The following is a 12,919-nucleotide window of genomic DNA, read 5'->3' on the forward strand; positions in this document are numbered from 1 at the left end:
GAACAGGGGCAAACATGTGCTTTGATATTATTCATATGTTTTACACACTGCTGGAGATCTGTGTAATGAGACTGAATAAGCGAGAGAGTCAGAATCAAGTGAACAATCTAGAGCAATCTGAGCACACACACCCACACACACACTCCCGAGGAGGTGGTGGTTGTGTAGAGGGCTGTGATTGGTTGATCCTGTGGACGGGGAAGCGCTAGTGTAGTAGGGTTATATGACTGAGATGTAGATGGTCCATGGCGGAGGGGTCAGGACTCTGTCTAAGGATCTGAAGGCTTTCTCCTGGGGCTTTATCTAAGTCTCTCTAGCTGTCAGGGCAGCGCAGGCCAACTAGTTCATATTATCCATCCACAAACCTGACGTCTCTAATTAATTCCACACAATCTGCGTATGCTAATTCTCAAGACACCTAGCTGTGCCATGACATTAATACTGTATTACCAATTAGATTTACAGGTAACTGCCCAAATAATGGAAACACTTGAGTAAATGAGGGATACAAAGTATATTGAAAGCAAATGCTTCCACACAGGTGTGGTTCCTGAGTAATTAAGCAATTAACATCCCATCATGCTTAGGGTCATGTATAAAAATGCTGGGCAGGCCATTATTTTGTCTACCATGGCTCTGCCCCATATGATAACAATGCCCCCATCCATAGGGCATGAGTGGCCACCGAATGGTTTGATGAGCATGTAAACCATATGACATGGGCATCTCAGTTCCTAGATCTCAACCCAATTGAACACTTATGGGAGATTCTGGACAGGCGCATGAGACAGCATTTTCCACCACCTAGGAATGGGCGGTATCCAGATTTTCATACCATCATAATGTTTCTGTACCATACACGGTATTACCGGAGTGCACACAAGGGGCGCTATTACAACAACAAAGAAACATTTAGGCAACAGGGATCTTGATCCAGGAGGGGATGCTGTAACCATGAAGCTTGATATCTTGATATCTATCCACTTCGCGGTTTTTTTTTTACGGTATTGAAAATTATACTGTCATTATTGAGAATTTTTTTAACATTTCTTTTTTATTTATCCTTTATTTCACTAGGCAAGTCAGTTAAGAACAAATTCTTATTTGCAATGACGGCTACTCCGGCCAAACCAGGACGACGCTGGGCCAATTGTGTGCCGCCCTATGGGACTCCCAATCACGGCCGGTTGTGATACAGCCTGGAAATGCCCGGTATACAGTAGAAATGGTATGTCGCCCAAGCCTGGTGTCATTATATCACCCACAATTGTGTTGCATCCCTCCAATGGAGTTCCAGACACTTTTAGAATCTATGCCAAGGTGCATTGAAGCTGTTCTGTCTTGTGGTGGCCCAACACCCTATTAAGACACTTTATGTTGGTGTTTCCTTTATTTTGGCACTTACTTGTACACCTAGGTGAAGGTAGCCTTTGTTGTTTATACACAAATATGGCTTATAGTGTATGTGACATTTCTAGTGTATCAACAATTAGATATACACCTACACTACTTGAAAGTGAAGGTAGGCTATGTTGTGTTATACACAGATAGAGCATATTAGTCTAAATTTGAGCAAAAGTCTATGTTTGTGATAGTGATAGGACAAAAGCAGCGTAATGAAAGAGAATGTAGCTGTTTAAGTCCTTTGGTGGAGGAAGGTCTGCTCTGTGTTGTGTCATAATAAGACTGCAGCCTGGAGCGCCGGCCGTGCTGCTGACAAGGAAGGATGGCCAATCCCCAAATCATCCCCTAATCCACCTGGCCAGACGACTGACATCCTCCAGACTGACTGCACAACAAACTGACTGTTGTTGTTTACTTTGAGATCAATGAGGATAGATAGAATATAGACTAGTGAAGTGTATAATTATAATCAGGATGAAAACTGTTTTGTTCCATCCAAAAAAAAAATGTAATATACACTACCGGTCAAAAGTTTTAGAACGCCTACTCATACTTTGACACAACACAACTGATTGGCTCAAACGTATTTTGTTGTAGGCAGACTTATTTTATCTTTACCTGAAGGAATAAGACTGTCCGCTTCTCAGGCTGACACCGTGAAGTGAGCAGTGAGAGTGAGTGAGTGAGTGAGTGAGTGAGTGAGTGAGTGACTGAGTGAGTGAGTGAGTGAGAGAGAGTGAGAGTGAGAGATGTTGCCATGGTGATCAGATTCACAGAGCCTAGTCCCCGTTTCACTGGGGTTGGAGCAATTTGGCAGGATTGAGCCTCCGACTGTGGAGGAATCCAGTCTTCTTCTGTGCACAAACACAGAGCGGCAAGATAAACGGCCCTAGCAGTCATGTGTAATTATTACCTTAGAGGCATGGCACCCACACCCAGTGATTTATGAGCCGTTTGAAGGACTGCTTAATGCCCCAGCTGTAAATTATAGACAATTGATTTACAGCAATACAGCTGTCGAGGAAGGATAAAGCAGCCCCAAAAATTACTCTTCAGACATGTCCAGTTCCCTTTGTCATCTTGTGTGAGTCAATGTATGGATATACACTACACTCCATTGTTGATTAGTGGCTCACAATATCCACTGTCAGATTTCTATTGACCCACATGGACTGATATCTGCTAGCATTCCCCTTTACTGTCGCCTGCTGCTGATAAGATGTATTATGAATGAGACTGGCTGGCTGTGCTGGGTCTCAGATGCTGCTGTGTGTGTGAAAACCTCTCTCTCAGTACTGTTTGGTTTATGACATGGCCTTATGGGTGGGGGCATAGAAGAGCACTTACATAATGAGCCTCAGTGTGGGGCCAAATGCCACCCCGCTCTGCTCCAGCCTTATCTGGTAACAAAAGTGCTACCTCATGCTTCCTGGGGCGCTGTTTTCCTCTTTCCCCCCAGTGAGTTGGCTGTACAAACAAACAGCTAGCTTCCAGGGAGACAGACGGCTCTGGCTCTCCCTCTGTGTGTTGAAAGAGCAAATGGCAGCCAGGCCGGGTCCCACTCAGGGAGAGATAGCCGAGCAAGCGCCCGGCGCTGCTGCTGTTAAAAATAGCTGCAGCCCCAGCACTGGAAACAATGAATTCTGACAAGGAAGGAAGTTGTTAAACTGGAGGCTAATGTGACCGAGAGAGGCGATAGTCATTCAAGGTAGTCTGAGTCACTCAAGGTCTCCTGGCTGCTCCCACTTCAACCCACTACTGAGGTTATGGGGTGACATATAGAAGACACCACACTACTCTGTGGTAACTTTTTAATGGCTACAATTTTACACCTTAATTGTGTTCAACTGTTTCCCATCTGGCCCATATGACACATATTGAGTGAGTCAATAGGGTCAGGAGAGGATATGCCCATATGTAAGCTGAAACAGGGCCTGTAATCATAGAGTCTCAAAGTAGGAGAGCTGATCTTGGATCAGTTTTGCCTTTTCAGATCATAATGAATAAGATTGTGTGGACAGGGGGAGCTGATAATAGAGCAGCACCCTTTTTAAATACGGCCCAGTACTCCACCACCAGTCAATGTTTTGGGCAGCAGGTAGCCTAGTGGTTAGAGCGTTGGGACAGTGACTGAAACGTCACTGGTTCGAATACCCAAGGTGAGAAAATCTGTCAATGTGCCCTTGAGCAAGGCACTTACCTCTCATTTGCTCCAGGGTTGCTGTACTAACTGCACCTATCCGGTGTATGTGAACAATAAAACATCCTATTTTTTTGCACTATACACCCAACAAAGGAGGAAACAGATATGGACTTCACAGTAATAAAGGAGAATTTAAGAGCTGAGACATCGCAAAACACAGAGGATCTCGATGGAAGATCTCTGAGCTGTTTCCGCAAAACATCAGTCTCTCTCTCTCTCTCCCTTGTGTAGGCGTTGAGCTCAATGACACATCGTCTAGTCACAGTACACTGCAAACATTGATCTGAGAGCGAGGTGGGAGTGATAGGGAAGTCGTGCTGATATATTGGCAGCACAATGTTTCCTATCTCACCACCAAACATTAACCCTGTGACTCACACAGGAAGTACTGTACACAGACCTAAATATCACTCCTGTTTTTTCGACAGTCAAAAAGCGCCTTTCTCCACTCTTGAAATGATGCGTCTGTGGTCAAAATATTATTTGGCATACAGTGTAAACCACAATATACTGATTTGGTGCAGCAGCCTTTTGCCATATGCCAACTGTATTTGAAAAAGTCATTAATATGTTATGGATGGCTCGTTGTGAGAGGAAGCGGTGACACATTTTATTTGTCTATTGAAGTGACTTTTATTTGTCCATTGAAGTGACTTTTATTTGTCCATTGAAGTGACTTTTATTTGTCCATTGAAGTGACTTTTATTTGTCCATTGAAGTGACTAAGCAAGCTGAAATTCAAAACCAGCTGAGATTCATATACTGCTCAAAAAAATAAAGGGAACACTTAAACAACACATCCTAGATCTGAATGAAAGAAATAATCTTATTAAATACTTTTTTCTTTACATAGTTGAATGTGCTGACAACAAAATCACACAAAAATAATCCATGGAAATCCAATTTATCAACCCATGGAGGTCTGGATTTGGAGTCACACTCAAAATTAAAGTGGAAAACCACACTACAGGCTGATCCAACTTTGATGTAATGTCCTTAAAACAAGTCAAAATGAGGCTCAGTAGTGTGTGTGGCCTCCACGTGCCTGTATGACCTCCCTACAACGCCTGGGCATGCTCCTGATGAGGTGGCGGATGGTCTCCTGAGGGATCTACTCCCAGACCTGGACTAAAGCATCCGCCAACTCCTGGACAGTCTGTGGTGCAACGTGGCGTTGGTGGATGGAGCGAGACATGATGTCCCAGATGTGCTCAATTGGATTCAGGTCTGGGGAACGGGCGGGCCAGTCCATAGCATCAATGCCTTCCTCTTGCAGGAACTGCTGACACACTCCAGCCACATGAGGTCTAGCATTGTCTTGCATTAGGAGGAACCCAGGGCCAACCGCACCAGCATATGGTCTCACAAGGGGTCTGAGGATCTCATCTCGGTACCTAATGGCAGTCAGGCTACCTCTGGCGAGCACATGGAGGGCTGTGCGGCCCCCCAAAGAAATGCCACCCCACACCATGACTGACCCACCGCCAAACCAGTCATGCTGGAGGATGTTGCAGGCAGCAGAACGTTCTCCACGGCGTCTCCAGACTCTGTCACGTCTGTCACGTTTTCAGTGTGAACCTGCTTTCATCTGTGAAGAGCACAGGGCGCCAGTGGCAAATTTGCCAATCTTGGTGTTCTCTGGCAAATGCCAAACGCCCTGCACGGTGTTGGGCTGTAAGCACAACCCCCACCTGTGGACGTCGGGCCCTCATACCACCCTCATGGAGTCTGTTTCTGACCGTTTGAGCAGACACATGCACATTTGTGGCCTGCTGGAGGTCATTTTGCAGGGCTCCCTCCTACGGCCTCCTCCACATCTCCTGATGTACTGGCCTGTCTCCTGGTAGCGCCTCCATGCTCTGGACACTACGCTGACAGACACAGCAAACCTTCTTGCCACAGCTCGCATTGATGTGCCATCCTGGATGAGCTGCACTACCTGAGCCACTTGTGTGGGTTGTAGACTCCGTCTCATGCTACCACTAGAGTGAAAGCACCGCCAGCATTCAAAAGTGACCAAAACATCAGCCAGGAAGCATAGGAACTGAGAAGTGGTCTGTGGTCCCCACCTGCAGAACCACTCCTTTATTGGGGGTGTCTTGCTAATTGCCTATAATTTCCACCTGTTGTCTATTCCATTTGCACAACAGCATGTGAAATGTATTGTCAATCAGTGTTGCTTCCTAAGTGGACAATTTGATTTCACAGAAGTGTGATTGACTTGGAGTTACATTGTGTTGTTTAAGTGTTCCCTTTATTTTTTTGAGCAGTGTATATAACAAAAGTATTGTAGGTTTTGTTGTTTGTCTTGTGTGCAGCAAGAGTGTGTGTATTGTGTCAGGCTGTTGTTGTGATGCCCAATGGGGGAAGGTCGGTTGCTGGGGCTGGCAGCTGAGATCCAACAGGCTCTATGTCAGCCTTAAGGCCACCTGGGACACTGCCACGTTGCCATCTCCTGGGACCTGACATCCTGCAGTAGCAGTACACACAGCCAATCTCTTCACCACAGAGCCTCTCCAACTAACTCATCTGCCATAGGGGGTTCCGGCAATAATTCCTGTTTACGGGAGAACAAGATACTATAAGATACTAAACGGGGCTCTGTAAGAACATTACCTTCTCACAGAAGAGAATATTGAGAATATTGAACCATTTTGTATCAACAAGGCTGCTCCAAGAATATTGATATTGCAACATAGTAGCCACCGAGGGGGCGGCTCGTGTCATTTCCCCCCCTGGGCTAGTTTGCAACATTACTAAAATGTACATTTAAAATGTTTATAGAGTCAACATAGAAAGACGTTAATGTTCACATTTATGTTGATCGTACTTACCAGATAAATGTCTCTTTTTGATGCAGAGATAGAGCCGCAGTCACAATAGCAGCGCTCTAGAAATCAGGCAGGAGTAACTGAGAGTAGACGGTTAGACCTTAAGAATGAATCAGAGTGGGACGGCCATTTTAGTAAATTGCTTCGACTTTCAAAGGAAATTGCTTGGAAAATTGGGAGTATTTATTTCCCCAGGGCTTGTGTCAATAGATGAGAAGGGGCACAGTAGTAGGTGGCGCTGCATGCCTCTCTCCTGCACAGGACGATGTAGTGTAATACTCCCTCCCAGGGTTCATCGTGGATCACCAACCCTGCATGTGAGCACTGGCAGTCAGGCTGCACAGAACCCACTGTCATTGTCGGGCCGCCCATGCATCTGACTCCCAGGGCTCGGCCCAGGTCTGGACCTGCAGGCAGCCAGCTGCCGAGCCTCTCTCTGTGTGTCTGAGGGGAGAGGAAAGTAGAGTAGAGCGGGACAAGACACACAGTGCTGCCCGGGTAACAGATGAGCCATACTTTTCACCCAGGACCCATTTGGAGCATAAGGACCCAGAGACAGTGAGACGGTAGGAGGGAGGTAGGAAGGAAAAGAGGAGAAGGAAGAATAAAAAGAGGGGGGTGGGGGGCAGTGAGAATCCAGAACATGTTGGGTCTGAATTTATGACTGCCGTCAGAGCTGCACTCTGTCATCCCAGCCTTGTTACTGGACTGGTTCCCCTGGCGGAGCCACTAAATATAGCCTAGACATCCATCCTGCGCTGCACTGTGCGCCACTGCCAGGAAGAAAAAAGAAAATAACCTCATAAGTTTGCTCGCTGTAGAAAGGTGGTTGGCTGTACGTCCCCCCCTCCCTCCCTCCCTCCCTCCCTCCCTCCCTCCCTCCCTCCCTTCCTCTTCTACCCTGTCTCAGTGAAAGAGCCCCCATCAGTACACCAGTGTGGTCACTCCGTAGAACTGTATAACTATCACTCATCATTACATGGCACTCAGAGGGGTCATAATCACAGACAGAGTCATCTTCTCTTCGTTTAGATCACACGGAGCAGGCAAGATGTGTTCCATCGCCCTCCCTCTCTTCCTCCCTCTGTAGCCACTGCCATGTCCTGGCTAGTAGTGGGAGGGAGCTTGCAGGGCCCAGTGTGGCATCGATAGGCTTGGTCCAATATTTATTTATTCATGTGTTTACATGCACATGAGAAATGGTCTCAACGACTCTCAAAGGACTGAGGGCTTCTAAGGAGGAAATTCAAGCTTCTCGCTCTCTCTCTCTCTGTGATAAATTGACATCTAGATTAGCTTTTCAGTGGAGAGTGATTTCAATGAATAGGCACCCTGCTTTGCCCTCTGAAGTGAAGCACTTACCCCAGGTGATGGGACCATCTGGTACAGAAAGAGCAGGGAGCCGTTTTTCCTCTCCTTCCTCCCTCGCTCCCTCCTGGTGGCGTCATTTCACTAAACTAGGGAATGAAGAAGTGGGGTGTATCATCGAGGCGGTTCTGAGAATATTGAACCATTTTGTATCAACAAGGCTGCTCCAAGAATATTGATATTGCAACATAGTAGCCAATGAAGGGGCAAGTGGTGTCATTTTTTCCCCAGGCCAGCTTGTCTCTGTCTGATGTTATTGTGTTGCTTACATAGAGTTGCACGTCTCGGTGCTCATTATATGTTTTTTAAAACATCCCTACATCCACACTACAGCTAAATAACATCAATATTTAATGATGTTTTGCCAGCAAGATTGATCTGTTAGAATATCTCATTTTAATTGAGGAAGATGGACAAACAAGACTGATAGAGTGAGAGGTTGACATGCACTGTAGCAGAGGAAGATAGGCTACAGGTAGGGATTGGGGATGTAAGCAGAGGGTGATGATGAAGTAGGCCTATAGCAAGAGGTTAAAAAGTTAGCCCAACTAGGTAATCCTTAATGATTTGCATTATCTCAATTATAATTTTGTCACTGCATGACAATGCACATTTGTTATAGCCTAGAAGCCAAAATCAGGACATGGGGAAATGCTCTAAATAGCAAGTTGTTCAGTTGTGTTTTTATGCCAATAGGCTACATGACACCAAATTGCACTAGCCTACTGGGCGAATTAATTAAAATATAAATTAGGCCTACAACTATCACAACATATATTTGAATAGCAATAAACTATATTTTTGTTTAGAATAAGCACCAAAAAAGTAGGGCTTCCCCACTTCCCAATTCAATTAACCCCTGGCTATCAGATTACAACAAGGCTTACAAGGCCGAGTTCAAATGCCGACATCAAATTCAAAGCAAGCAGCACACTGCCCAAGCAGCACACTGCCCAAGCAGCTGACCGGCAAAACAAACTGGCACTGTCTCTGCTCTCTGCTTTCTAAAAGAGAGAGAAAAGGCCTCAGCATGGCAGCTGCTCTCCTCCAATACTCTTAACAGCCATTGTATTTTAATCGGGATTGGAATGATTTTGGTAAACTTTTCTTTTGTTTACTTAAAAATGTTGCTCTTGAGCTAGAGTATGGCCACTGCCATACCCAACTGACACCCCTTTTCCCTCCCGTTTGACTTTATTCCAGCCAAGAGGAGAGAGAGCAGAGCGGAGGAGAATGGCAGCTCCTCTCATCTTGCCAAGCTCTCTGGCTGTTTTACTCTGGCTCTTTGTTATTCCTCCTCTACTATCTTCCTCTCTGCCATCTCTCTTCTCCCCCAAGCTACACTGCTACAATTCTCTGGTGCTGTGAGATCTCGCTGGGGTGGATCTGTAGAATCTTAATTTGATCACTCCTTTTTTGCTGAGAATTTTCCTGCATGTCCATTAATTATAAACCACATAACAATTTGCATTTCCTGTTGCTGCAGGATTATGTTCTTGCTGTAGAAAACTGGCTCAAATTAAGATCCTATATCTGTATCAGAAGGTTTGCCAGTACCTGAGAGAACAGAAAAATCTGGCTATTGATGCTCTGTGGGAGAAAAATGATCACATCCTCCAGGATATTGTCAGCGAATCCATGCAACTAATATGGGGGGAAACTGTATTGTGATTTTGCAATTATCAGGATTTTATTGCAAATTATTTATTTCTCCAGGTTAGTGTTGCACTCAGGGCCGGATTAGCAAATACTATGTGGGGGAGGGGCTCAGTTGAGGTCTCAACCTTGTTTTGAGAGTTTTGAATGGTATAATACACAAGGTGCAATTTCCAAATGTTGTTGTGCATCAACAGTTTTTCTCTTGATATATCAATCACTCAATTAGCCATGTCAGCTAACAATTTTTAGATTGGTAAATTAGTTTAGCCAGCTATCTAAACTTGTAGTAATCATGGCCGAATACCAGCCAGGCACGCAGGAGACGTGCCCAGGAGACCTGACCTCCAGGGGGACCCCATTGATTTTGTTAGTCACTTTCACTCAGATATCATTAACATGGCATAAGTCATGGCAAAATGTGTCGAATTTCAGGAAATGTACTTTCTCTTGCCGTCAAGAGGGGGGGAAACAAATTCTCACTTATTGCAGAAAAAAAAGCTGCATTCTGCCTTAACGGCCCCCTACGGGTTTGGGCCCCGGGACTTCAGCCCCTGTAAGCCCTTGCATTAATCAGGCCCTCGTTGCACTCTATGTGACTGTAGGTGTCAAAGAAAGCATGGCTTTGCATGTTTCTTTTGTTCTGCAGTCCCTGTGGATTATTGCAGGTAGATAGTATAGATGTTACATATCATGCCCTCTAGATATCACCTGACACCAATATGGATGGGGTTGACAAGTCCCTGCTTGTCCCTCCTTGATCTGTCACGCTGGCACCTTTCCAAGCTAGCAGGGACAGATGGAGAGACACTAGTTTCTTAGATCACCTTGTCCCCCTCTGCCTGAGAATAGGTTTCATGTTCAATATTTGAGGTTGAGAAAGAGAGAGTGTTGAAGGCTTACTACACACGTGTTATGGAGGCACATTCTCTATCTCTAGTCCTGACAGTGGTGCTCTTGTGCCATCTCCTGGTGAAATGTGACATTCCATGTCTAGTCACCAAACTCCTCTGTTCATTCACTCAATTAAAAAATGTAAGTCAACGCTGTATAAGGTCAAATGTGAAAAGTAAATCTCAATTTCTTTATTGGCAGGTAAAACTTCCTTTCCCTGTTAATCAAATCACAAATCTTCCACGGAACGACTTCCAAATGATGGTAAAAATGCACAAACTGACCTCAGAGCAGCTGGAGTTCATCCATGACATCAGGCGGCGGAGTAAGAACCGCATCGCAGCGCAGCGCTGTCGCAAGAGGAAGCTTGACTGCATCATGAACCTGGAGTGCGAGATCAGAAAACTGGTGAGTGTGTCTATAGATCTGCATGACATGTCATCCTCTCTCAGAGATATACAGTAGACCTACTGGCATTCCACATACACATATATACATGCACACACTGTCAGACAACCTCCTCCTTCTCCACACATAGGCTATTCTCATTTTTACACATTGCTTTCTTCTTTTTGATCAACTTTTCGATCATACATTTTTTCCCCCTGTGATTGGTTCAGTTCACAGGCAGGCAATAGTATTGTAAACACATAGATAAAGAATCACACTGCTTTCTATAGACCAGGGGTGTCAAACAAATTTTGTCCCAGGGTCCGCATTCGGTCTTCAACGATGTCCTGATGGTACATTGAGAATGTGTTATATTTCCTTGCGGTAAAAATGTGCAAAAACATTGTCCTCTGTCAATAGTTTGGGGATTTTTCTTTGCTCCCTGACTGTCTAGCTTTCATTTTGGTGATTATTAGCGAGCTGGACACAGTCAAGAAACTGTATGAATGTAGGTCCATTATCATTTCTACACAGTTTCCATTTAGTTTTATTCATTTGAAAGTATATTTAGTTTGTTTCCCAAAAAAAGACATTCCCAAATATATATATAGAGTACCAGTCAAAAGTTTGGACAAACCTACTCATTCAAGTTTTATTCTACATTGTAGAATAATAGTGAATACATCACAACTATGAAATAACACATATGGAATCATGTAGTAAACAAAAAAGTGTTAAACAAAATATATTTTACATGTTTGATTCTTCAAAGTAGCCACCCTTTGCTCTGAGAATAGCTTTCTCTCAACCAGCTTCACATGGAATGGTTTTCCAACAGTCTTGAAGGAGTTCCCACATATGCTGAGCACTTGTTGGCTACTTTTCCTTCACTCTGCAGTCCAACTCATCCCAAACCATCTTAATTGTATCACTCCATTACTCTCCTTCTTGGTCAAATAGCTCTTACACAGCCTGGAGGTGTGTTGGGTCATTGTCCTGTTGAAAAACAAATGACAGTCCCACCAAGCGCAAACCAGATGAGATGGTGTATTGCTGCAGAATGCTGTGGTAGCCATGCTGGTTAAGTGTGCCTTGAATTCTAAATAAATCACCAACTGTGTCACCAGCAAAGCACCATCACACCTCCTCCTCCATGCGGAGTACATCCGTTCACCTACTCTGCATCTCACAAAGACACGGCGGTTGGAACCAAGAATCTCAAATTTGGACTAATGTCCATTGCTCGTGTTTCTTGGCCCAAGCAAGTCTCTTCTTCTAATTGGTGTCCTTTAGTAGTGGTTTCCTTGCAGAAATTCGACCATGAAGGCCTGATTCACGCAGTCTCCTCTGAACAGTTGATGTTGAGATGTGTCTGTTACTTGAACTCTGTGAAGTATTTATTTGGGCTGAAATCTGAGGTGCAGTTAACTCTAATGAACTGATCCTCTGCAGCAGAGGTAACTCTGGGTCTTCCTTTCCTGTGGTGGTCCTCATGAGAGACAGTTTCATCATAGCGGTTGATTGTTTTTGCGACTGCACTTGAAGAAACTTGAAAAGTTCTTGAATTGTTGCGTATTGGCTGACATTTTCATGTCTTAAAGTAATGATGGACTGTCGTTTCTCTTCGCTTATTTGAGCTATTCTCGTCATAATATGGACTTGGTATTTTACCAAATAGGGATATATTCTGTATACCACCACGACCTTGTCACATCACAACTGATAGAAATTCCACAAATTATTTTTGAACAAGGCACACCTGTTAATTATTTTATTTTTTGGGGAAAAGTAGGTGTGTCCAAACTTTTGACTAGTACTGTATATATATTTATATTTTTTATTACTCAAACCACCCGCGGGCTGGATTGGACTCCCGCGGGCGGTATGTTTGACACCCCTGCAAAAGACTGTAGAGTAGTAGAACAATGTAGTGTCTATATATAACAGTTCTTTCCCTGGACTTAACTAATGATAACATTTTTGACAGCGCAACAAACATTACCTTGGGATAGAGTGACATTAATTATATCAACACCATTGTGTCAGCACTTTCACTCCAGCTAACTGCCCTCTAGCTGGCACGCTGTCAAAGTACAGTCAGGTGTGTGGAGGCTGGTGCAGGGGCCGGCAGGAGACTTCATTATAGAGTCGAGCATCCCCAGTAGAGTCCTGG

At 44.5% G+C, this 12,919-nt stretch overlaps 1 protein-coding gene across 3 annotated transcripts in view; it reads left to right on the forward strand.

Annotated features, from left to right (window-relative positions):
- LOC115174915 (transcription regulator protein BACH2) overlaps positions 1-12,919 on the forward strand; it is a 108,206-nt gene that overhangs the window by 93,287 nt on the left and 2,000 nt on the right. For all 3 annotated transcript variants that reach the window (XM_029733935.1, XM_029733934.1, XM_029733936.1), the window contains exon 4: positions 10,558-10,764. In XM_029733935.1, coding sequence (XP_029589795.1) covers positions 10,558-10,764 — 207 coding nt within the window. The remainder of the gene's footprint in view (positions 1-10,557; positions 10,765-12,919) is intronic.

Source organism: Salmo trutta, chromosome 35, assembly GCF_901001165.1.
Source record: "Salmo trutta chromosome 35, fSalTru1.1, whole genome shotgun sequence".
NCBI classification, from domain to species: domain Eukaryota; kingdom Metazoa; phylum Chordata; class Actinopteri; order Salmoniformes; family Salmonidae; genus Salmo; species Salmo trutta.